The sequence below is a fragment of the Sprattus sprattus genome, assembly GCF_963457725.1.
Source record: "Sprattus sprattus genome assembly, chromosome: 2".
NCBI lineage: Eukaryota > Metazoa > Chordata > Actinopteri > Clupeiformes > Clupeidae > Sprattus > Sprattus sprattus.
Genome location: NC_137921.1, coordinates 55,336,860 through 55,363,626, shown reverse-complemented (window position 1 = coordinate 55,363,626; position 26,767 = coordinate 55,336,860). Strand labels below are relative to the sequence as shown.

The 26,767-nt window shown below is 42.8% G+C and overlaps 2 protein-coding genes across 2 annotated transcripts; both read right to left on the bottom strand.

Annotated features, from left to right (window-relative positions):
* Positions 1-981: 981 nt before the first annotated feature.
* pgm1 (phosphoglucomutase 1) lies at positions 982-9,767 on the bottom strand. The gene is made up of 11 exons (XM_080832472.1): positions 9,453-9,767; positions 7,754-7,916; positions 7,169-7,312; positions 6,845-6,970; positions 5,588-5,778; positions 5,011-5,165; positions 4,011-4,126; positions 3,536-3,671; positions 2,998-3,181; positions 1,886-2,020; positions 982-1,234 (listed from the first exon to the last, which is right to left on the bottom strand). Exons 1-11 carry the CDS (start codon positions 9,696-9,698, stop codon positions 1,145-1,147), a joined length of 1,686 nt encoding a protein of 561 aa, XP_080688598.1. The 5' UTR covers positions 9,699-9,767; the 3' UTR covers positions 982-1,144.
* Positions 9,768-10,879: 1,112 nt separating this feature from the next.
* efcab7 (EF-hand calcium binding domain 7) lies at positions 10,880-22,218 on the bottom strand (the record flags this gene model as incomplete). Its single annotated transcript, XM_080832471.1, has 13 exons — positions 10,880-11,351; positions 11,792-11,899; positions 12,476-12,685; positions 13,028-13,176; positions 13,720-13,853; positions 14,286-14,446; positions 16,617-16,726; positions 16,891-17,032; positions 18,971-19,092; positions 20,947-21,139; positions 21,424-21,510; positions 21,646-21,857; positions 22,101-22,218. The coding sequence occupies 13 exons, from the start codon at positions 22,216-22,218 to the stop codon at positions 11,277-11,279; spliced, it is 1,821 nt and encodes a 606-aa protein (XP_080688597.1). The 3' UTR covers positions 10,880-11,276.
* Between the last annotated feature and the right edge of the window lie 4,549 nt (positions 22,219-26,767).

The window sequence follows — 26,767 nt, the reverse complement described above, 5'->3', positions numbered from 1 at the left end:
CTCACTAATACTACCCCACCCAATCTCACTGCCCTACTCATTTCCACTATAAGGCTTAATCTCACTAATACTACCCCACCCAACCTCACCACCCTACTCATTTCAAAGTCCTCCGCTAGTGCTCACCACAGAGCTCTCGAAGACAGCCGGTCTGGAGGATTGTGGTTGAGGTCTATGGGTTAACTCCTTGTAGATGCACTCCTAAGTATTTGTGGCCCAGACCTGAGAAGAGAGGGATACGCCTGGTTATGCAGGTCCCCTGGCCATTTCTGCTCCTGCCAGCATAACCACATCCGTGCCCTGATCTCCTGGGCCAGGTCCTGCATTCCTGCAGCGATTGATATCGCTCCAGCACCGTCTGAGATCGAGCTGATGCTACTTCCACATACTCTGAATCAATGATGAAAGGCCATACATCCCTTCTCCTACTGTGTAATGGATGCATGCTTTACTTTAACATGCACCTTACATGTGCCACCACCAGGTTGAATAAGTGTTCTTCATGTTCTTCATTTTGATGGACTCAAAATGTAACATTTTTATCTGTTACAAGTGACTGACATGATACTGATATGAAACTAAATTTACAGCCAGTATCCTTTCTAAACAAACATCATCTATTAAATGCTTTAAATCGTGTTTTGTTGGAAAGAATGTACAGCATTTCCCCATGAGTTCTTGGTTAGCTGTCCCTGATGTATTGAGTATCTGCTCGAGCGCAGTGTGTGTGCTTAGCCACATGTGTAGCAGTAGAAGCAGATTTATGTAACTCTTGCTTCATCACAGATAAGAGCTACAGCTCTATATTTAGAACGAATTGATGCTAGGCTGACCACAAACAATCATCCAACAAGCTCAGTAATACCAACGCCAACCTGTGAGCAGGGGAACACCAATCTTGGACCTGTGAGAGACCCAGAGAATGTTATTTATTGGAAAACCTTTACTGTCTCTTGAAAAGAATAAAAGGTACCATTCATGTTCTTTTGGAACATTTCCCTTTATTTGCATGTTTTGTGTTAGTTTACTATTGTTTTGGCAGTTTGTGTTACTGTACTGAGGTGAACCGTTGACAGATCATGTATTGGGGGGTTGAGGGGTGGCTGTGAGTGGACGGGTTTGGTGGGGAGGTGGGATAAGGCCTTTATGTGATCACAGTGGGGGCAGTGCGTCCAGTGTTCTCCTGAAGCTGAGAGATCTTCAATGCAATGTCCACCAGAGGAGCCAGCATCACCTGAAAGAGGACAAAGACACGTTTATGATACCTCCCCAGGCCAGAACACACACATATCATCCGTGGAGAACATCTTGGCATCCACGGGTCAAAATAAGATAGCTATGATAACTATAAGTTGAAATATTCGTCTCGTTCTCTAATACGTGGGGCCAAGACAAGCAGCTGCTATGGCAAGACTTGGCTGCCACATCTAGCCTTGGGTTTAAATGATTGGACAGGAATGTATGCCGTCTATGTTTTTCATTTCATTTGATTTCCCCTGTTCATGTTGACCCTGATATGGCCTGCGTGCAAGGGAGAGTGTGTGTATGTGTGTGTGTGTGTGTGTGTGCACGTGTGGGTGTGTGTGTGTGCACGTGAGTGTGGGTGTGTGTGTGTGTGTGGGTGTGGGTGTGTGTGTGGGTGTGGGTGTGTGTGTGTATATAAGTGAAAAAGGTGGGGGTGCCTGGATTCCTGAGCCGCTGGTCTCTGCAGAGTTTTGCGAGTGATTAGGTGAGACAGTGTGGTGGACCTTTCGCTCCATCTGAGCAGAAACATTTCCTCACACACACTGAGACGCCGGAGAGCAGTGCAGCAGAGCGCCCACTGTGTTGTCTAACACACGCCTGTCACACTCAATCACCGCACAGCCGCTGGCCAATCCCTAACCTGCGCCTCCTGGTTGATCTTCTGCGGGTCCTTCTCATAGCTGTCTATGTAGAGCCTGATAGTCGCCCCGGCGCTGCCCGTCCCGCTGAGGCGGAAAATGATACGCGAGCCATCAGAGAAGATGATCCTCAGGCCCTGAAGAACAGGAGAAAAAGAGAGGGAAGATGGGTAATCAGAGGATGCAGGCCGGACGATTGCAGGGAGAGGAACAAAACATAAGTCTGCATGAAAGTGAGCCCTGTTCCTAAACATCCACAGACCGCTAGCTCACCCCAGTCCTGCTCTGCTCTACTCTACTCTACTCTACCACTATGACCTCCATTCTTTCGAAAAAAATGAAACCAAAGAAACAACAGGGGACTTCTTTTGAAAAAGAAAAAGGAAAGAAAGAAAACACCACTGAATCACATGATCTCTTCCTCTGGCAAATAAGAGATTTTGGAAGTGAATGTAAATTACATTATTTTGATAAATTATGTATATTTTATTTCCCCATTGCGGTCCCCATCGTGTGTGCAGCTGTGCTGTGGGTTCGCATTAGGACAGCTTGTCCCCGGGGTGTGAATAGAGAGTTGAATCCTGCCAGGTCACTGATCTTGGAACAGCGTGGCCGTATTCGGCACAGGATCTCAGTCCACACAGACCCTATACGTTAGCGTATGATCGGTGTCCCATGCATGGCCAAGCGGCCAGAGCCAGCACAGAACTGGAGAGCAGCTGGCTGTTTGGAAGGCACAAGAGGACAGAGATATGGGCCACAATAATAATATCGATCATAAATATGCAACATTGTAAACTCTACATTGTAACTGTCAGAATGCAGATGACCATGAGAGTAGAACTGAGCACAGCTTGCCAAAGGGAGAGGGGGAGATTCTGTATTTGTCCATTTCAGATTGGACAGAATTCTACTTGAGAAATGTCGGACACCCAAAGGGCTTCAGTGAGCACTAATATGTTTAGCATGTATACAGTAGAGGGAATGTTGTCATGATATAACAACTATTGTGAGAAACTTGAATTCTAATATTGTGCCGATTTGATCCTGTTGTTCCTAGAAACCTTCTTCTCTGAATAGTACTCAGGGTGGGCCGACTCCATCCATCACTAACCTGGTTCTTTGATACGCTCCCATCTACTGGGTCTGTGTACATGAAGTTATCAGCGATCGCCACTTCATATGTCTTATCACCCGAGGAGAATTTCTTTCCGACAAAGGACTTGTCAGACATGGCAGCCTCCAGGTCTTTCATCATCTTACTGGCAGCATCGGAGTTCACCTCTTCATAATCATACCTGTAGTGGCAGAAAGTAAGACCTCGTAAAAGTGTAATGTAATGTGACGCAAAAACAATAGAGACTCATCAAAAGACAAGATAAGTAAGACAAAGTGCATCATAAAGGTTCACAAATTATATCAGCAAAGACAGATTGTAGATTTAGATCTAGATTTCTGTAGGTGGAAGCAAATAGTGCAATGTAGTCTAACACCCCTAAATAACAAGTAGTATCATATTTGGCCAATAGAGGGCAGTATTTTTCAATCTGTGGATTGAAATCTGTAGGAAAAACGCCCTTCTCTCGCAGGCCTCGATGGACAACCCGTTCTACCTTTCCTCTGATTTAAAACTTCATCTCTTCCCAAATCACCTTGTGAAAAAATTGCGTCCAAATTTCTTCCAGTGGTCTTTCATGATGTCCTCCACACTCTGTTTGCGCGACGCTAAGATTGACAGCCAGGCAAGGACTGCCCACAGCCCATCCTTCTCCCTGATATGGTCAGAGCCTATGAGGCAACAGATGAGCAGTGTGAAGACAAGTAGAAGCATATCTCTTACTCTTTCATTCACTTCTTTTCACTCCCATTCTCTCAACTGCTCTTCTTTGTTCACTAGTCCACTTGCTGTTCTGTGTTTTGCATGTACAATATTGGTGTAGTACTTGGCTATTTTTCTCACTTGACGTAACCAAAAGACTGTGGTAACATGGCACTCTTTATAGCATGTGTATTTTGGTTATGGTGTGTTTGGTTTTGGTATGGTTTGACAGTAAGCACATTAGAGTGGCACTATGAAGTGTGAGAGGAACAACTGAGTGGGTGTTGGATGGTTCCTGCTCTTCTTACCAGTGCCAAAGCTCTCCTCTCCACACAGTGACAGCTTGCCAGCATCCATCAGGTTCCCAAAGAACTTCCAGCCAGTAGGAGTCTCATACAGTTCCATCTTCAGAGCTTTGGCCACACTGACACACACAGACACAAACACACACACACACATTAGCATTTTGTCAGCATGCACAATACAGATAAACCATCTCAAATAACACTGAATTAGGACTTATATTTATCTGAAATCTACTGTATGTAAATGCACAAGTCTCTATAAAGGCCAACCAAGAAAAAATAACAGACAGCTCTCCGCCACAGAGCTTTAGATTGGTCCCCAGCATAAGGAACGGATGTTAGCCTGGGGCCCATCATTGCTGTTCATACAGACTTGTGTCAACATACGTGAGCAGCACAGAATCACCATCATACTTAACCAAATAGCACAACTCTCATAACTATAGAGATGGTGTGGTTCAAGGCCCAACTCAGTTTTTCATCTTCTGACTTTTTATAATAATACGTGGGAAGCTTACATGACATCAGTGAACACAGAAACATTATGCTAACAGATTTGATAACTCTAAAAAGAAAAAAAAAGACTTGAATGAAACTCTACTAAACAGTCCTTTCAACATGGTCTGTTCAGGGTCTGTGGTTTTGTTGGATAAATGTTTTTGAAGAAACCCGAGCGTTTCAGGTCTTACCGCAGAAACAGATAGAGATTAGGGAAAGTTACACTTCTGTTGGTTCTATTGTCTTAAAACAATACTGTAGATTTTGATTACATTGTGGAACAGAAAATGTATTTATTATGAAAGTACTACCATGCATAATAATCAATTATCAATAATGACCTTTTCCTGGAACTGGCAATGATTTATTTAAAGCGCATAATCCAGACCCGTAACACATAATGTATTTTTATAAAACTGTGAGCTGGTCTTTTAATAGTACCAATAATCTGTCTTTATCCATCTATCCATACTTCCTTTTACCTCTTGGTCGGGGCAATGCTTACTTGTCCAGAGCTCCGCTGGTGGGCATGCTGCGGGCCAGCCCCTTCACGCCAGTCTTCTGGAAGTAGGGGATGCAGGTGATGTTGGCCGCGATAGCAGCTACAGAGTCCGAGGGGTTCACAAAGAAGCCATGTTTGCCCAGCACCATGTTACGGTCCTACGTGGAGAAGATCAGAGGCCAAAGAGTGAGTGCGATGCAACACACTAAATGCAGCATCTACCTATACAAAATAATAAAGACATCCTAAAAAATTGTATGGATAGAAGATGTGGCTTCATGTTCTCATTCAATACATTTCTTAACGTTGCAATAGACTTTCAAACATTTCCTCTCGATCCTAAGGATGTTTGTGGTCGTAAAAGGGCAGGGACAGGCAGAGTTAGGCTCAGCTGATCTGGTACCTGCCATCAGTGCTGTGGCTTACCAACGCTGGTGTTGGTTACAAATTTCATTGATCCAATTCTATACAACATTACAAATCCACTACAGTGCTCTGTTTATCTCACATGGATTCATCTGCATGCTTCATGTTGTTTTCTATTCTTCCCTTAAACCCTGACAGAGGAATACGGACGTACACCATCACCATCAAAAGCCGCTCCAAAGTCATATTCGCCTCCCTTCATGGTCTTGACCAGGTCAGCAGCATAGGTTAAATTGGGGTCAGGGTGGTGACCTCCAAAATCTTCCGATGGAACACAATTTACAGCAGAGTTGGCAGGAGAGCCAAGCTCCTCACAGACGATCTTCTTTACGTAAGGTCCAACCACTGACAATGAGCAAAACCAAGAGAGTGCAAAATTGTGTTGAGTTATGCAGAAATATTTCAATGCATTTAACCCTGGCCACCCTGGCTTGACTGCCACACACCCTCCTCCAGCCACTGAACATTTGCACTACACCTCATTCCTCCCCCCCTATACCTGGCTTGACTGCCACACACCCTCCTCCAGCCATTGAACATTTGCACCTTAATGTCTTTTTAAAACTGTATCCACTTCACTGTATTACCTGTATAGATTGTACTTTACTACCTCATTCTCTTGATTTCACTAGTTACCATCAGTTCACTTTCACCTGCACTTTATATACTTATCATACCTCACTCTTAGCTCAATTGCTGCTATTTAATTTCTGTTCATATTACAATATTACAATTCTGTGTCATATTCTAACTCTTACTGTACATATCATATTTATTCACTTAGTCCACCCTACATTTACACATACTCTGCACTTTTATTGCTATTTGCACTTACTGGTTAGATGCTAAACTGCATTTCGTTATCTCAGTACTTGTACTCTGTATAATGACAATAAAGTTGAATCTAATCTAAATATTACTTCAAGAAACGTCAGCTTGTAACCATCTGAAAAGCAATGCAAAACTTTGGTTGTTTTTTTTCACACGTTAAAATTCAATATGTTGTGAGGGATCAAATTATTGGGCAATACTTGAAGACACAATAGCTGAAAACTTAGTCACCAGCTCTGTTCAACATGCCTAAGGGAACTAAGGGGAAAAGATTGCTGAGTATTACCACAAGAATTTCAAGAGGAGAAAAGCTGCCTGCTATAGTTTTGAGTCTGTTGCATTCTTTGCATACAGAGCACTAAGAAATTCTGTTAGGCTCCAGAGATGTTCTGTGAATCTGAATTTACAACGCTAATGCAGTCTTCTGCGCAATAAGCACATTTTGGAAATTATAGGAAGTTGACAGACAGTGGGCAATACCTCAGTGCACATGCATGTATTGAACTGTAGGGGGCGTACCAACCAGTTGGACAATATACCTTGTTCAGTTTCATCCCAGGTATAAATGGCCAGTTCTCACCTCCATGCATAGCATCCAGGTTCACTTTGATATGATTGGGTCCAGACAGCAGCTCCTTCAAGGCAGGGAAATCAAAGATGCCTCTCAGCATCTCAGCATAGGCCTCCACACAATCCACAATTTCCACTGTCATAAAAACAAATCAAACAGGATATTATGGCTGCAACCAAACTTAGCAGAGCAAATCTGATAAAACATACTTCTGCACTGATATATAGATGCTGACATCCAACTGTTATCTTAGAAATGCTAAAACATTTAGTATATCAAGCTTAGTGCTTTTGATCACATAAAAACCACCTCCAGGACCGGGGAACGCCCTACCTGTAAACGGCTTGAAGGTGTCCACCTCAAAGGTCTGTTTACCAATTTTAGACAGGTCCACTTTAAGGTCAGGACAGATATGGTACTCTGTGATACTTTTGCTGATATCGTAGATCTTGTTTGTGACTCCTTCCGGTGCAGGTCCTGAGACAAAATCAAGATGGTTACTTGTGGTGGTCCTGGACTACTTAGTGCTAGAGGCACCACCTCGATCTCATTAAACTCTGCATTGTGTTCAATATCTGTGCATCCCACAATTGATGTCAAGTGTCATCAAAAACCATCAGCACTCAGACATTACCCTGAGTGTGTGTGTGTCACTATCTCTGCCATTAAAACAGTCACTAGGGCTCCATTTCCATTTCCATATTACCATTCAATTTCACCGTGTTCTGACAGATTACTTACCATTTTAATAATTCATGAGGTATAATATCTTCCTGCAACAGGTACAGGAAACACTAAAGGTCTAGAACCTGAGTTTAAGACTGAGCTACGATAGTAAGAGTGTTTTACAAAGACAATTACATCATAGTGAGTAGATGAAAAAAAAAACTTTCATTAATTTCAGTTGGTTTGATTTACCTCCGCTGGAAATGTTGTACTTGATGCCAAAGTCTCCACTTGGACCACCTGGATTATGGCTGGCCGTCAGAATGATCCCTCCAACAGCCTTGATCTTCCGGATCACACAGGACACAGCAGGGGTGGACATGATCCCATTCTGGCCAATGACCAGCCGGCCAATCTGCAGGTGCAAAGAGACGTGGATCATACAACTGGAATTATTCGAAGTATATGGAAGTATTCCAGGTTTAGGGAAATTGGTCCTGAAGTAGTCAGCTATCTATCACAACAAACAAAATGCTTGTCACATATATTGTGTGTACAACCATTTCAATATTTCGACTGGAGTTCAAAGGTAGGGTATGTCTCCGTCTACCATCTAAAATGACAATGCAAATACACTATGCCCACATTTAGTTTCAAAGCAATTTAACATATTTTAAATTAGTTTGATTAATGACAATTTTACATAATCTGTACACTTTAGCCAATTCAGAATGGGAGATGTGTAGGATCTTCGTTTGAAATGAGATGATACTGAATACAGATTGCACCAAAGTAAGTCGAAACAGGATCAGTCCCTTTCAAGGACACAGGCTGCTGTGCAGTTCCTCCTTGCTAAAGGCCAAACAATGTGGACAAGTATATTCAACAAGTATATACAAAAAGGATAATTATGCCATGAAGTCTAAGCAACATTCTTCTTACCTGCCTTTAGGCATTACTGTATAATTGCATGGTGAAGATGGAAAGCAATCATAAAATCGAAGTGAGTCAATTAGAGGAAAGGAACAAATAATGTGTGTATGCAATGGCATAGTAACTTGATGCTTTGTTTTCATTCATAATAGGCTACGTTCATAATTGGTCCACCATGCGTCGTTTAATAGAACATTTTGTCTTTTTAATCCCGCCAGTGTTGTACATGCTCTCGAGTATGTGTGTGTGTGTGTGTGTGTGTGTGTGTGTTGAACTGCAACCATAGAGGGCGTGTGCTGCAACGTGACAGTGAGCACGTTTGCACTACAGTCACCGCGGCAACAGGGCCGTCAGTGTGTCCAAGTTCGGTCACCATCGCTACTGTTATTTATGCAACATTATTGCCACAATGTTTCCCATTACATACAACAATGTATCACTTTGTTGGGGACTTTGCAGAGTTACCTACTAGCGACACGAAAGTCCTACAGTGATACAGTGCAACCTGCCATAGTTGGATAGGCTGCGCCGTCTTGCCATGCGAGCACGAAATGTCAAAGGTACCAACGAGCAAGGAACATCTCCAGCATGTGTCATGGAAATATCAAAGAGATCTTGTGGCAGAATCAAATCTGGGACGATAGACACACTCTATAAGTTATATGGTCAATCGCAAAGTAATATGGAGTCAGACGGCGATCTTGTTACATCACACAGCAACTGCTTTTTAATTTACACTAGCTTGTTCATTTTTTCAGATACGCTAACTGGTCAGCTTCTATTATACTTATCATTTACTTTTTACAGTGAGCCTCTTGGCAGCTGAGCAAAAACAACATTATTGCAACCGATAAGCCTAATCTTAATGATATATTGGCGAAGTAACACATTTTGATGGTGATATCTTGTGCAAGGGCTAACCATGATTTCCAAGGCAAATAGCTTAGATGCTAACTCTTAGTTGGGCCAAGCGCAGAAACAAAAATGGGCTTTCAACGTGGCACAACAGAATACTAACCCCATTAGCTGCCGCAATCTGCACGATGAGTTGAATAGCATCTTTCATGAAAAATCTTCCATCTCCACCGACAACCAAAGTGCTCTCTTGCCTGACTGCAGGCTCGACGACAGATATAGTGCTCTGAATGAAATTTTCAGCATAGTGCTCATTTTGCTGGAAGACGGTTACTCTTTTCCTAAGTCCGCTGGTCCCGGGTTTCTGGTCGGCATACGCCTTGGTTTTGACCACTGTAATTTTCACCATTTTCCCCCAAGGCTTGACCTGTGTGATCCGTGTCCACGGAAGAATCTTCACGGTGAAAACTTCCCCACGTACACACCAAACACGCGTTAGTTTGTTCCCTCCTCTGCAGGCACGCCTACATCGGTCCTTAAAGGGGTGTGCAACATTTCTTTGTGAGTATTCAAGTGTTGTTGGTAAATTTCCAATATTTAAGGTGAGAACATGCGGGAATGTTGTCTCACCACCAGATTAAGCCTTTAAATAATACAGAGAAAACTATGCCGTTAGATGGTCCTTTTCTCCCACGTAGCGTGCATTGCTTACAACTTCAAGAGGCATTTTGGATGTGCTAGCATTTCACTTTTTGAATGTTGTGTCTAATGGCAAACTTTTCTGAAATGTCCTTGTTTCAAGGGTTGAACACTTTTTGCATAGTATCTTGCAAGACTGAAAGGGTTTCACAGTGCTTTTTGATGTGGTATCAGAGAAAAGCAACATTGCTCCCACAGGACTCCCCACTGAACAGGACAGGGCACTAGGGCAGCTTTGTTTGGCGATTGTGTCACAGTTCGTTTGAACTCGAAGAAGAAGTACAGAGGTTACTACCCTGGCTTTAGACAAAGGCCTAGAGATGACAGGGCTTTTTTTCCCCTTTACCTGATACATTAATAATCAATTAATCACACACAGATAAGTGTTCTTGCATACTGAACGGGCCTGTATGGAATAAGACAGCCCTCTCTCGCGTAATAGTAGGCAGTGGACTCTAATTATAACCTAGAAATACAGGTCAGTCCAGGGGCTGTTGTTTAACTTTTGACTGCAAGAGAGAAAGCCTGCGAGGGTCAGACGGTGGTTTAAATACGCTCCCTCACACCATGTGACATTTAGAGGGCTGCTCTACAGTTACAGTAGAGAAGGTCAAAGGGTAAAATGACTGCACTCACGGTATATATAGAAGGTCAGGGCTGCTTTTGCCACTAAAGGCCAAGGGCAGATAAAGTTGATGCCTGTGTGCAACCCAACGGAATGCATTTGGCTGCCAACGCCACAAACTGTCTCAGCAAGAATAAAAGGCTATGCAGACGGGAAGGATGGGCGCACATGGCTGCTCTGGCTGGGACCATCACAGGCCAAACGCACAATACTCTGCATCCCAATTAAGACAACAGAATAAACATGGATTTATTTATTCAAGGTGATACATTGATAAATTACAAAAGAAAAGGATGGACACAATGTAGTGTTACATTACATTACATTTTAAAGTGGTTTTGATATGTCATCTGCCACAAAGGGAGGGAGCTCCGAGTTTGATATGTGCAGTGCTTGTTCATTATTAAGACATTATTACATTCAAAACATGTGCAAACGCATACAGACATAATAATACAAACACTTAAAAAAGGTCACTTGAGATTACAGGACAATTACATGAATCGAATACACAGCGAATAGTAGGCTACTATGAGTACAACAAAGAAACATGAGTTAATCCCTTCTTCTGATAGAACTTTAACCTTGCTGTATTTGTACCTGATAGAAGAGGTACATCCACAGGAATGGTGTCAGTCATTGTGTGAGACACTTATGAGATGCTTATGAGACTATGCTCTCCACACAGCTGTAAATCCAGTCCAGTTTCTCGTTTACAGGCATAACATGTTGACAAACCTGAGAAAGAAAAGGCATCAGCACATGATTGAGCTCATAACCTCGCAAGGCCAGGGGTGATTTTGTCACTTGTGATTGATACATCTGGTGTGGAGAGTTGTTGAAATTTTGAAGGCGGATAGTGACAAATTGCACCACTGCTCAAGCTGGAACCACAGACACTTCCTTCTCAAACCTGCCCTCAACTTCACAAGACTGCCTATTTGTATCATTGCTTTGTGTTTCACCATTTATAACAATCATATCATTGTTATCTCCCATATTTAAGTCAAATCCCTCCCCAGCAGTTTCAACACGTATAAGACAGATTGTTTGTATCCATTTTCTAAATGAGCATGACTTTCTCCGCTGAACATTGCAGAAGCAGTCCGTGAGGAGACACAATAGATTATGATCCGTGTTTGGTAAAGGTGTGTATATGTGTGTTTACTGAGACTTACCATCTTAGACCTGGCAGGCACCTCCACAGCGAACACACTCATCCCTCTGCTGCTGACACAGTTCTTGCTCTGTTCACTGTTCACATGCACCATCACTTTCTGGTTGCTCTGGAAGAGAACACAAGAAGAACCTCAACAGCATGTGGTGCTTATCTGAAGGAAAACCACACAGTACCATATCTTCAGTATACTTGAATTATCGTTGTCGTTATAAGTAAGCAGGTCCACAGCAGTAGACCAACCATGGCCATAGTGTACGTACTTCCCCACAGAAAGGCAACCAACAGCAGGCCTGGTGTTGCGTCTTTGTATAACATATGAAATGTGCTATATAAATAAACTTGAACTTAAACTTGGACTTGCCATCCGGACATGAACAACAGCAGCATGATAAGTACCACTGAAACTACAGCACGGACACTAATCATTGTTAGCCTGGACATGGATGCTAAGAATAGCTTGGTTCTGAAAGCCAAATGATTTCAACCACAAGATCAGTTTTCTCTTACCTTTTAAAGCAGCATGAATCCTCTCTTAAAATAAAATCTTCTGCTTACATGTTTTACAATAATTCAGCAGAGGATGCCAAAGCTCTGTTTTTAATTCTAGTCAAATCTCTTTCCATGCAGTCTGAGAGCCGCTGAAAGGCTGGAGCATGTGAGGAGGTGAGGTGCGCTGAGGTACCTTGTTGGCGATGGCGGAGGAGATCCTGCTCTCCCCTCTGCACGTGTACACGGTGACGCCCTCGTGGCCCTTGATGGGCCTGGCCTCTCCTCTGCTGACGATGGAGCGCTGCAGCGCCGTGGTGAGCATCCTGGGGCCCGAGTCCAGATTCAGCGGCTGCAGTGTGGGCTTCACATCCTCACAGTACACGTCCACTATGAACGGACATGCCTGAGGGGAGACACAACACACACAGGACCCATCAGAGCTCATGTTGTTTTAATGTCCAAGTCAATTGAGTGGTAGAAAGTATAACCACATACAAATGGGGCTATTGTAAGAATGCTGTGAATACACATACAATAAATATCAATGACATCTGTGCTTATCATTTATATCAGAGGTTCTCAACTCTCTATCTGACTTCTGGAGCCCCCTGCACTACACTTCATCCATCAGTAACAGTGGGGTACTGGGTTCCATTCTCTTCCTTCATTAGACTACAGGTCCATCAACCAACTGCTCAGGTGCAAGACCTGCACAGGTTTGTGATGGATGCAGTAGGTTCCTCACCTCCACCATCTCCAGGGCCCGGTTGAAGCCCATGGCCTCCAGAGTGATCCAGAGGTCCCGGGTGTCTCCTTCACGGTCGTTGGCCTCCATCAGGTTCAGCTCCAGAAAGCCCTGCCTGGTCAGCATGTTCTTCTTTGTGTCAAAGTTTTCTGAGGAAGAGCCAGGATGAATAGAGATTGAAAGAGAGGGGGGTAGAGATATGAGATGGAGGGAATTTCAGGATGAATAGAGAGTGAAAGAGAGGGGGGTAGAGATATGAGAGAGGGAATGACAGGATGAATAAAGATTGAAAGTGAGGGGGTAGAGATATGAGATAGAGGGAATGACAGGATGAATAGAGATTGAAAGAGAGGGGGGTAGAGATATGAGATATGACAGCAAATATACATTTCTTTATACCATCATGCAATTCTGTAGAAACAACGATTGATTGTCACTGATTCTCATAAAAAACAGATACTTGGAAATTGATTTATTCCATTTGTGAATAAATAAAGCATACATTTTGTCCCACCAGTGCACTGGGCGGTGTCCATGTTGTGCATATGTGAACTGGGGCAGTTCTATGCGTTGCAATGTTGTGTTCTCAAAAAATAAAAGCCATTTTCCTAGAACCCCTATTTGCCTTTTTTTTGTGGGAGCAGTTTCAGTTCTTAATCCCTCCCCTTGTTCAGCCTGCAGATGACACCCACCTTTACAGACAGCCCAAGCGTCCTCATCACACTTCTCTCCACTGGTCCTCTCCTCAAACAGGTTATACTCCTCCAGACTCAGCAGGCCGTTCCCATCCAGGTCAATCACCTCAAATATGTCAGACAGCGCCTCCCTGTGGTATACATGAGTGCAATGTCAGCTGAAAATCTCTTCTGAATTGGTCCCTCTGTGTATGGAAAATCTTGCTATGCCAGTTTTGCCAGTAATCTAGCAATATCTAGTAATCTTGCCCATCTAAAACTGCCTCATGACCTCACCTATGTACACCAAGAGTGTTCATGGCTGGAGCAATTCTATGGTGCAGCCTATGAGACTTCTTTTACATAACACTTACAACGTAATATCACAAAGAACTATGATGAAAGTGTTGTAACAAGTGTGGTGTTTAGACAGGAAATCAAATTGTGGTGCTATCCATTCACTCATTCCTTCTTTCATTTGGCCACCAAAACTGTTAGAAAATAACACTGACAACTGACAATTCCTGTTGAAAAGAGCCCCTAGTAAACGTGTTATTGTGTGGCCAGGTCTCTGGCTGGTGTACCTGAACTCTTTGGTGAGCTCCAGCTCCCCCGAGTCCTGGTTCCTGTAGACCAGTTCAGCGCCGGTGGCCGTGGGCTTCCTGCTCCGCACCAGCCTGCAGCCTGTGCTGAGGGGCAGTAGGAGGTAGGTGCCCTCACTCAACTCCCCCTTCCACACAAACCTCTGCCAGGACCACCACACATACACACAAAACAATGTCACTAAATGCCACCAGAGGGCAGCATATACAATCATATACATTTTGGCAGGACAAGCAGAATCCAGATTTTGCTTACGTATAACCAAGTTTCCCATATACTTTTTGATCTAAACAGGCTTCTATAAAGCAGTGAGACTAATTGTACTACTTTAGACATTTTTCTCTAGTTATCCTTTTCAAATACAGGGAAAGAAGTAATTAAAGTAAAATAATTTGGCATGATACTCAATCATCATATTTGTTTGCATGAAACACCAAACCCTAACATCAAAGTGTATGCGTATGACACTACTGTTATAAGTCGATTGACCTGGCCTGGCCTACCATGGTTAAATTCAGTGATTTTGGTCTCCATATGAGAAGTACACTGCTCAAAAAAATTAAAGGAACACTTTGAAAACACATCAGATCTCATTGTGAAAAAAAATTATGTTGGATATCTATACTGATATGGATAGTTTAATGTCTTAGGAACAAAAGGATGCCACATCTTTGATGGAAATAAAAGTTTTCAGCCTACAGAGGACTCAATTTTATAGACACACCAAAAATCATAGTGAAAAAGTGATGTGGCAGGCTAGTCCATTTTGCCAAAATTCAATTTCTGCAACTCAAAATGCTTCTCGATATCTTGTGTGGCCCCCACGTGCTTGTATGCATGCTTGACAACGTTGCAGCATGCTCCTAATGAGGCAACGGATGGTGTCTTGTGGGATGTCCTCCCAGATCTGTCTAAGGGCATCAGTGAGCTCCTGCAAAGTCTGAGGAGCAACCTGGCGCCGTCTGATGGACCGAAACATAATGTCCCAGAGGTGTTCTATCAGGTTTAGGTCAGGTGATCGTGAGGGCCATTCAATTGCATCAATTCCTTCATCCTCCAGGTACTGCCTGCATACTCTTGCCACACAAAGCCAGTCATTGTCGTGCATCAGGAGGAACCAGTACCCACTGCACCAGCGTAGGGTCTGACCATGGGTTCAAGGATTTCATCCCGATACCTAATGGCAGTAAGACTGCGGTTCTCTAGCCTGTAGAGGTCTGTGCGTCCCTTCATGGATATGCCAACCCAGACCATCACTGACCCACCACCAAACCAGTCATGCTGAACGATGTCTTAGGCAGCATAGTGTTCTCCTTGGCTTCTCCAGACCCTTTCACGTCTATCACAGGTGCTCAGGGTGAACCTGCTCTCATCTGTGAAAAGCACAGGGCGCCAGTGGCGGACATGCCAATTCTGGTGTTCTATGGCAAATGCCAATCGAGCTCCACGGTGCTGGGCAGTGAGCACAGTGCCTACTACAGGACGTCGCGCCCTGAGGCCACCCTCATGGAGTCTGTTTCTTACTGTTTGGGCAGAGACATTCACACCAGTGGCCTGCTGGAGGTCATTCTGTAGGGATCGGGCAGTGCTTAACCTGTTCCTCCTTGCACAAAGCAGCAGATATCGGTCCTGCTGATGGGTTTAGGACCTTCTACGGCCATGTCCAGCTCTCCTAGAGTAATTGCCCGTCTCCTGGAATCTCCTCCATGTTGTGGAGATTATGCTGGGAGACACATCAAATCTCCTTGCAACGGCACTCGTGGATGTGCCATCCTGGAGGAGTTGGACAATCTGTGCAACTTCTGTAGGGTTAAGAAATCACCTCAGGGTCCCAGTAGAGATAATGACTCTAGCTAAAGCCAACACTAATGGAAAACCAGTCGAAATGATCAAGAGAGAGAAACTTGAAATGGCCTCCACATGCAAAACCACCCCTATTTTGGGGGTCGTCTCATTGTTGCCCCTCTAGTGCACCTGTTGTTAATTCCATCAACACCAATGCAGCTGAAACTGATTAACAACCCCCTCTGCTACTTAACTGACCAGATAATTATAAAAAAAAAGTGCAATTGAATTCATGACATACCCTGTTCAAAAAATGTTCCTTTAATTTTTTTGAGCAGTGAAGTATATTTTCAATTTGAAAAAAAAATTGTCACAGAAGTCCATATTCCAAGCATAGAAACAGACAAAACAGGTGATTTATCAAATGACTAACGAGCCACTATCTAACAACACTGTAGTGAACTCTCATTCACTTGTAGGTTCTAGGACAAAACCTGAACATGTCTTCGTAGCCATTCCAGACTGACCTCTTTATCCCGAATCTCAGTAACACCCAACACATTGGAGTCCTCCTTCCCCTCATTGGCTCTAATGACGAGCAGAGCTGTGTCTACAGACATCCACGGAGACGGCTTGTCTAAAACACAACCATGCCATACGACATGAGGGAATTAATACTCTTCACTTGTAGATAGTGCAGTATGAAATCTCTGTCCTTACTGAATCTCTTGACTCTAGGTTCTGGTATTGCCCACATGTATGCAGTAATCAGTCCTTACCCAGGGGGGGCACTGTACTTACCCTGGGTCTGGCTGAGGTTGAGGGGTTGTATGGTGAGGTAAACAGTGGTGTTCTGGGGGATGTCCAGTCGATACTGTAGAGACACCACGGTTCCATCCTCCTCCAGGAAAAAACATCCTTTCAGATGGCTATGATGCCACTCCTTCACAAGACAGAAGATATACACGTAGTTCATAAAATCATGATCTGTGTGTACACATCACCATCAGCATCAGAACAACATATATACCCTTTATGTATTAAATGCACTGCATTGTTTCAAACACAATAAAAGAGCTTGCTAATAATAAATAGCCAATACAGATTCGCATAAACAGAGTGATTGATTCGTTTGGAGAACTTCTGGGTCTACACAATCCCAGCAAAGGGGGCAGAGAAAGAATCGTTCAACATAAATTGTGATGGTGCGATGTAAAAATCATGACCTTATTAGATTAATATTATAATAAAAACTTACCATTAGTATCAAACTCAATCATAAATCCAGTCAAAATATTCATTAACCTTTAATGTTCCCCTATAAAAGAAAATGCTGTGCTCAGTTTGGCATCGGAATTGGAGTGGCCTAGTACCTCTGACAGCCACAGGGTGGTGCTATGGTGACACAGCTTAGATTTAACAACAGAAAACAGACCATAACAGACCATCCTCCACACAATCTCCTAACAAAGGCACACAGCGGGCCCAGACCAAGCCTCGTGTTCTCCCTTAGACACTGATGCATGTACATGTTTTCCGTGATGCATGAATGCCCATGGCCTGAGGATACTTTCCTCTTGGTAAAAATATTGGGAAATAACCAAACACAAAACATATCATTACATCGAAATACAAGCAACGATACATGCAGTGATTTACTACTACTTCCAAAATTTCCATCAAAATATTTTGTGTGTGTTATTGCTGTTATAAAGCTGTCTTCATGGCGGCGCTAAACCACAGCTATATTAAAGACAACGGGGACTTTGGATGGAGAGGCAAGAAGTCCAACTGGAGAGGCTGTTCTTTCAACCCCTCGGAGACCCATTCCATCCTCCGAATGCAATGGTGTGCCAACAACAGCCGTCTACATCTTCTAAAGAGCAGTCGGTAAATCACCAAGTTAAACAAAGACCCCCCAAACTAAATGTGTTTCTGCCGTGACACTTCTCCAAGTAAAAGGCCATTTCCTCTTGCTGGTTTTATGTCAGCTCGTGAAATGTGCCCAGGACCAAAAACCATCAAACCATAACACGCACCTCCACGGTTTGTCCAACCGGAGGAGTCTGGATCAAACCCCCCCAAGCTGTGTGTCCACTCTGCCTCTCCCTGATGGAGGGTCCCCGGGAGATAGGTCAGTCGGCCGGGGCTAATACCCAGTCATGTCACCCTCTCCAACCCCATGTCTGATTTACAGGGGGGTGAGGGGTGAGTGGTGGTGTGGGAAGTGCTGTGCCTCGACCCCACCAGCGAATCATTTCCCAATTACTAGCCCAAGGCCTGAGCTGCTGTTGTGGCTGTTAACAGAACTTCCTGGCAGTAATCTCAGCACACTCATACTTCATACCCCCGCGTCAGCCGCCACCTCCTCCACAGACGCCGTGCGTCTGGCTTTTTCCAATCTCACCATCTTTTTGATGCGGGCGACTATTATTTTTTGGGGAGCAGTAAAGCAAACCAGAGGAGGTTAAGTCAAAAGGAGGGCAAACAAAGAGCTGAGAATCGATGCACACACTCTATGCTACATCGACCCGGTGTAAATTTGCCACCACGAAACCCGGGAACAACAGAACAGCAGCGGACACGATCAGTCTGGAGGTCTGTCTGTGGGGGAGTCCAAGAACTGCATTTTCACTTCATAGTTTTCTTCTGATGAGACATTGCAGAGGGAGAGGGGAAAACTTCTAAATGTGTTTTCAAACAAAAACAATGAATTTCTCAGTTGGAGATTTGCTTGTTGCAAGTTGATAGCATGTCAATAAAATGATCGTTCTGTAGTTATCAGTAACATTATGGAATAAGTAATCCTTATGGAATAAACCTAGTTGGTTGCTGTTCCAGTATGATCAATCATATATCAGGGACCAAAGCGCTGCAGTACCTGTAAAGATTTCGGCTCCATCAGTTTGGCACTTCTGCTGCTGCTTGCTGCCATGGTGATGGCTGTGGAGATAGAAGAACGACGACTGCGAGCCGACGATGGCCGTGAAGAGGAGCGGCTGTCTGAGTACACACACACACACACACACACACACACACACGCACACACACGCACAAATTAAGCATGCAGTCTTAAAATGCCTGGAGATCCATCCATACTAGCACTGATTAGGGCCAAAAGACTTCAATTAGAAACGTGGTACCAGGAGCGGCCCTTCAATCTAAAGCCCCATTCCTCAGATGCAACATTTTAATTAAACCCCAATTGCATACCTTCCAATTCATTAACTAACACACAACTCATTTCTCTCCCCTAATTGAAACAAACTATTGATGCAATGCTAACAGAGTTGACTGAGGAAAGCTGGAAAACAGTTTAATTGGATGCTCTTTTTCCAAAAAAGGAAAATACAATATATTTTTACAAAGGCAACTCTTAATTTAGAGAGCAAAACTTGGGGACCGAAAATGCAAGCAATTTTGTTTGTAAATTGCAAATGGTGGACAGAATAACAGCCTATCCTATCAAAACTCTACACACCAAATGTTTTCCTCAGGCATACAAGAGCATGTCTGAAGTCAGGGTACATGCGTGATCCCCTCCTCCTGCACACACAACAAGACCAGACTGTGCTTGTGGCAAAAACAAAATGAAGGGAAATAAATCAATAACTCAAAGAGGTGGCGCATAATGGGGTAATCCAGACACCGTGTGAAAGGTTATTTATTTTGGGTTAGCGGGGCTCTCCCGGAGATGATTTCCAAATCCCTTTGTCCCCTTGGGTCATATGGGGCTCTTCCAATCAATAACATGAACACACAGTGACCACACAGAGAGCTAGGGACACAAACATGTCTGTCTGTGGTGCGCTCCCTTTACACCTTCTATCAGAATCTCCCTTGAGCTTCCATTACATCCTTCCAGATTTTGTAGGAGTTATAGCAGCCCCCCCCCCCCCCCAAACAAAAATAAATTAATAAATAAAATTACTTTCACTTTCTATCAGCCCTCTTCTCATTCCCTTTGACCGCTCTGTTTTTTTCTCCTACTGTTTTGCCCTTTTGACAGTTTTTTTCCTTTCCTCTCATCCACACTCATCTCTCCCTTCTACACTTCTATTATAAGTCTCTCCCTGAACTCCTCTCTTAATGTCTCTCCCTCAGCCTAATTCATATTCAAAGAAGATTACTTGGCATGAAAAATATCTGCATCTTAAGTGATAAAGCTTTCAAGGAGGTCTAAGTCAGCAATGAGCATGGAATAAGTAAGTAATAATTGACTTACACACAAACACGTCACATACATAATTTTTAAATATACTGTACACCAGCAATATGCCTCCATTCCTCTTGAGAGAACCAAAGTACTGCCTTTGTCCCTTCTAATAATTCCCCTGCTATCAAGTGATGATGTAATGCTATTTTTAGCTCATATGGTTCTCAGAAGGGGACAGTCATAAAATAAACAACCCAGCACTGTCCATTCTGTGCTTTAGATTAGAGTCCCTGGCACATCAATGTAATCCTCAGTGCAGATGTCATTCATCTCTGTGTGTCATGCTGACTGAGTGGTGCCATCTCTCACCTTCTGAAGAGATGCACCTTTGAGTACTAGGCTATTGCCTTAATCACATTGTTTAAACATGCTCTCCCATCGCTAACTTCACAAATCACAAGTGATTATTTGTTGCCTAATAAGATAACACCAACCATTGCACCAAACTAATTCCATTTTCTTTTTTTGTGTGTATGTGCTTTGTGTTATAAACAGAAGTGTTTTGAATGTTAGCAAAAATCGTAAGTAGCTGTTGTCCCCGTCAATGGAACCTGCCATGGAATATCTTTTTTTGCTGCCATATTTAGCAGTGGTTTAAAACATCCACACTGTACTTAGACTTTTATCCAAGAGCACTGTACCTTTCCTGAGCAGGGCTGCATCAGGTTCCCCTTTATCTTGGGGTGGGGGGGCTGCTGCAGGAGAGACAGAGCTCTTGGGCGAGCTGTCCGACTGGTTGCCAAAGTTTTGCCTCCTGAGTTTGGCATCAGCCTCCAATTTCTCAAGGGCTGCTGTCTGACACTGCTCTGCTGTGGACCCGAGCATTCTGCAGAACTGAAACAAAGGAGTTTATATTCCATGGGGCCATACATCATACCTTTTTCAGCAGACATCTCTATCAAGACTAACCAGGTGTGTGTGTGTGTGTATTACTACTTTTTAAAGATGCACGTGTGGGATAACAGCAGCAATGTAAACAATCTAACAGTGATGGCAGAAATCTGCTATGATCCATGGTCTACAAAACACTCATATGTGCATGTGGCTATCACTCAGTTCTTTTCTGGAGCTGTATGAGTTTGCAGAATGTGGTATGTGGGCTTCTGTTCGAGGCTAACCTCAGCATAGTCAAGTTTCCCATCTTTGTTGCTGTCAATTAGTGAGAAAATCTCATTGACTTCTTCATCAGTCATCTTCTCACCCATCTAAAGGACATAAACAACACAAAATAAAGTCATTGGTAAAAATGCATTGCTGATTAAAATACATCTGACCAATATTGACATGGTTTACAGAGAGACAGTGGATGGTAATGTAGTGTTGTTAGACTGGGCACAAACCGTGGTGACAACTTTCTGCAGTTCACTGTGCGAGATGAACCCATCTCCATTAATGTCCAGTTTCCTAAACACTCTAAGAACTTCGTCATGCTCGGTTGGCTTATCCTTCTGCAATATTGCACAGAAATCATCAAAGTTCAGCCTCTTCGTCCTAGGAGTCCAGTATTTATTCAGGAGCTTCTGTGAGGGGTTACGGCCTGCCTGTTGAAGAACTAGGAATGGATATGGAGTATGGCGTTAAACGACTGTACCAAAGAATAAATCAATAACAGTTAATTAGATAATATTTGCGAATCACATTATATTGTTGTCATTTATTTCGAAGCATAACTATCTCTACTGTGTTTAAACCAGCAAATATTTAGGCTAGAAGTTACTTTACAGCCAGTTTGGGCATCAAGCCTCCATTAATTACATTTCTTAAAATGGCAAAGAAGTTTGTCATTATACCTTACCGTGGCATAATTGTTCTTTGGAGGTGATGTTTGATAAACTTGATTTAAAAACGGACAGGTATGCTGCCCTGCAGTTCATGTAGAAGTTCTCCTCTTCGGTTCGATTTGATTTGGACATTCTGCACAAGATCCCAGCTAGCTTGCTAATTTACCCCACAAGCTGGGATGGATAGCTTGCTAAATTGGGTTCTGTGGAAATGACTAGTCTAACTAACAAACAGTTTACATTAGATAATTTGAACAACGTTGCATACACGTTAACATTTGCTACATTGCTCCGATCTAGCTACAAATGTTAGCATGTGAACATCTAGCTAAATCGCTGTATTCACTTAAGATCAGCTAAGAACCTTTCGCCATCAGCCAGCAACTTACTGTGCACTGAGAGATATCACCTACCAACTGAAAAAAAAAATGTATTTCATATTTCCTAAATCAACTAAATCACATTTGCAACACGCATTTTCATTTCTGCAAACAACTGCTTGCTGTCTGGACTAACAAGGCACAAATCTTCACTGTTTGCTACCGCACACGTTGCTATTATACGTTGCCATATAAACAACTCCAGTGTTGGTGTGCCATTAAAACACTCCGGATACACGTAGAAACGGTCCTCTTAAAAAACAAAACAACTACGAAATGTCATACAGACAACTGCTTTGATGTCAGTCTTAAACAATCTCTTCATAGTTCAACCCCTTACGTCTTCATTTTCATATTTGCATAAATTAAGAGTGTATGTCAAAATGCTTTACTTGATCACAACGGCCCTTTTCTACAAACTATGTTTCCAGAGGAAGTAAATGCTCAGCACATCGCGCCAAATTCCAAATCATATTATCGTCTTGGCATTTGTGTCATTTAGCTAGACATCTCAAAATGCCGTGAGTATAACGTATTGCATCAACGTAATCTTCTGTCTGTCTTATCTGAATATTAGGGGATGTAGAGTAACTAAACTAAACTGTGTTCACTTTACATAAAACAGAGGGAGAGTAAGCGGAGACCACCCAATGTGGCCAACGTCAAAACAAATTCGAGCGTTGTCAAATTGAAAACATTTTGACCAGTTTCTTTTTTGTCCTTAGAGTGAAAAGGGCTCTACGATTAGAGGACAAGAAAAGGGTAAGGGACTTACAAAATACTCCAAATGTTAGCATGCTAATTCGTGTTATTTGTGTGGTAAAATAAATACACTTATTTCTTCAATCACTGGCCTTTGCAGCTCCACGATCACAGTTACAACAGTTACCTTTGATACAGAGAAAAGTTGTCGCAGATGTTTTACATCCTGTCTTCAACCTGTGAGCCATTGTTGACAAACAATTGTATTGTAAACTGGGGATCTATATGTGCAATTATGAATGATAGGTCTAATGACATAACCAAGATCATTCTTATCCCCAAGACACCACTTAAGAGGCCAGCTTTGGAGAACACCTTCTCACCTCTCACAGGTACTCATCTAATGAGCCCTGGCCCAGCAACTCAAGGTGTGTACACCCTTCTAGTGTCAAGTGCCATTTACACGGAGGTCACCCTGCTCTGCTGATAGTGAACTATCACCTATGCGACCACAAGTCTTTTCAGAGTGTCAGGGTTTAGGTAGCATTTATGGTACTACACTGTATAGTAGTGCTGTTGTGAAAAACACAGTTGTGTAATTAAGGTTTAGGTATATGCTGTGGTAGTACACACAGAACTGCTTTCCATGGTGTAACCACCAGCTATAGTAGGCCTAATGTGCATGTTGATTTGATGAATTGCGGACATTTGGTGTGTCATTAACAGGCAATTACCAAGCCAGTGAGGAGACCACCAGTGCCTGCAAAGCCCAATCTGCAACACAGAAGAAGTGAGTACATGATTTTTACTGCTCAGGGATTTACCTGTGGTGTGTGGGAGGCAACTTGACATCGCTCAGTTGTTTATAGATTGTGTGCTGAAGCATGATATGGGTGTTGATACTGTTGTGCATTGGACACAGCCATGTCCCAAGTGTTCTCTATGTACTCCATAGGACTGAAGCTTTCTTGTTTGGGTCACATATTAAAACAGTAATACCTTGCTGTTAAGGTCTGTCTCATTCTTGCTGAACTGACATACAAAATGCATTAGCTTACACTGACATTTCACATTTAGGCTAATTAAAACTGTGCTGTACTATGTTGACAAACTCAGTGATCTTAGGTTTATCATCACTGTGTGGCATTAATTTGGTGTTACACATACAGATGCACACATGCTCACATTCTATATGTGCCCCGTGAAAGCCCTACGCAGTTCCATGTTATGTTCGGCAATGATAAGAATGATTCTTCTGTCATCAGCGGACCCCTTCACTGTCACTTGTCTGATGATGGTTGTGACAGATCCGAGTTTAATGACAGGACGTGGAGGCACAGTGGCTCTCTCTGTCTATATCATTAGACTAATCCGCAATGATTTACACAGCACTAAAAATAGTTGGATAAGAATTGGATTATTTCCATCCCCAAAGCACACTAACTTGGTGTTCTTGCGATCCATCAATACAAGCATTAGTTTTGAATTTTATAGTGCCGTAGTTAAGGAAGGAAGCTCTTTAAATATACATAAAAACATCAGAGGAGGCTGAAAGAAGAACCGGTGATGCATCTCATATCATGTGGGAGTACAGTCTTCTGTCTCTCTGCGTGATGGCCTGCTCGGTCATTTTGGGAGAAGGCAGAAGGGTGGTTTGGTGAGGTCAGATCAAAATGCTTTCCTACAAAAAGTGTCTGGCCACATTTATTTCCCTTTTTATAGTTCAAGGGACCATTTTGCCTGAACTATAAACCTAAAGGGTAACATCTTAGAAGTCTTTTTCTTATGTTAATGACAAAAAAAAATCAATTAAAAGCCACAAGTATTGGAATGGCGGCTGTCCCCTGTTTTTTCCAGGCTAGAAAAGTTGCGCTCCAATCTGGAAAAGTCAGCACAGTCCATCCTGAACGCTAGACAGGATCTGGAGAGTCAATTGGTGAGTAAATCAGCTGTAGCAGTCTGATACGTAAATTAATTTCCATCCAACTGAGTACATTTCACCCGAAACATGTAATCTGAAATGTAATCACAGTGGCTGGTTTGCATGAATTGTTTTGCAACTGTTGCTTTTATGTTTATATATTGAGAGGCACAAATGCTATTGTTGTAAACCTCATGTGATAAGATCATGTGATGAGTTCAAAAAAGGTGGATTGTTCATTGTTAATGATTATTCATTATTCATTGCTTAATGGGTACTGCAGTTGAGCATTTTTTGTTTTTGGGCTCAGCCATTAGAGGGCAGCAGCGAGTTGAAAAGACTCTTTTCACGGGGCACTGGTGACCTGCTGAAAGAGCTAGAGGAGCATAGGAGGCTCGGTGAGTGCTCACACACACGTTCACACACTAACACACAATTTTATAACATGTACATGAATGAGTGAACATGGCATATAGCTGAATATTTCAAATGTTAGTCTGATTATTTAAGTTATGTGACATCACCACAACTATGTGGTTTTGAGAAGGTTTTAAGTATGAAATCATTACAATCATGTGCCATCAAAATAACAAATACGTCTCAAATTTCAGTGGATAAAGTTGAATCAAGTATTGCCATGGGGAGGATTGTTAGAGAGAGTCATTTAACAGGTGAGTGAATTACTCTTGCATTCATTGTAACACCAGACTTTTTCATGAAGAACATTGGTACAGATATCAGAAACATAAAAACCAGCTAAATCTGTGTCCTTGTTTCAACCTTTCATCGCCCTTACCACTACTGTTATTTCCTGCATTGTCAACAGTTTAGTCTTGGCTATTGAGCTCTATTGCATTACACTTAATATAAAAACAATCCACTGAGATAACATTGTAGGCTTAATAAACCAGGCACTCTGACGGCACAAAGTAAATAACATTTATGTTCCAAACCAAGTCATCATTGTTTCTCTAATGACTCAGATACGTTACCCTCTTTGTGGAATCATCTATAATCACACTATTACTATGGCAACCTTTTCATAATCCAAAACGGGGAGGAAAAGCAAACTATTTGCTATTCCACTCACTTACAGGGAGAAGATTGATTTCAGGCTCCTGAAAAATGTGGCCCCGTGTCTCTGTGTGTGCAGGGATCAGACTGACTCTTGATCATCTGTGCGCCTCATATTTCCACATCTAAAAGCCATGAGCAATCTTTTATGGCCACTGTGTTCAACACGCCTGAAAGGGACCTTTTTCTCCTTTTTATTCACTGAGCAAAACAACATTTAGTTTTCTCTACACAAGCAAGCGCTGCGGGCCCTTGTGACAGAATTATTGTGATTATTTGAGGCCTACATAACGCCTCTAGCTACAGCTTCACTTGTGATTTGATCACATAATGGTGATGTGTGGAAACTGAATGGGGAGAATTGTTTGGTGTGGGTGGGGGGGGGGGTAAAGTTCAGTGTTTTTAAGATAAGGTTGTCCGAAATTGTTTTAATTCGTCATGCCGGGGGAAACCTTCACGCATCCGCTTGCATGTGGCCCAACACAGAAGGAATGTCACATTTTTATCACATGGTGGAGCATGAAATTTCTCGCTGCGGCATGAAGCAGGCCTTACAACAACAGGAGCAGGGGATGTTTTCTCGAGAGCTGCAGCAGGAACGGCC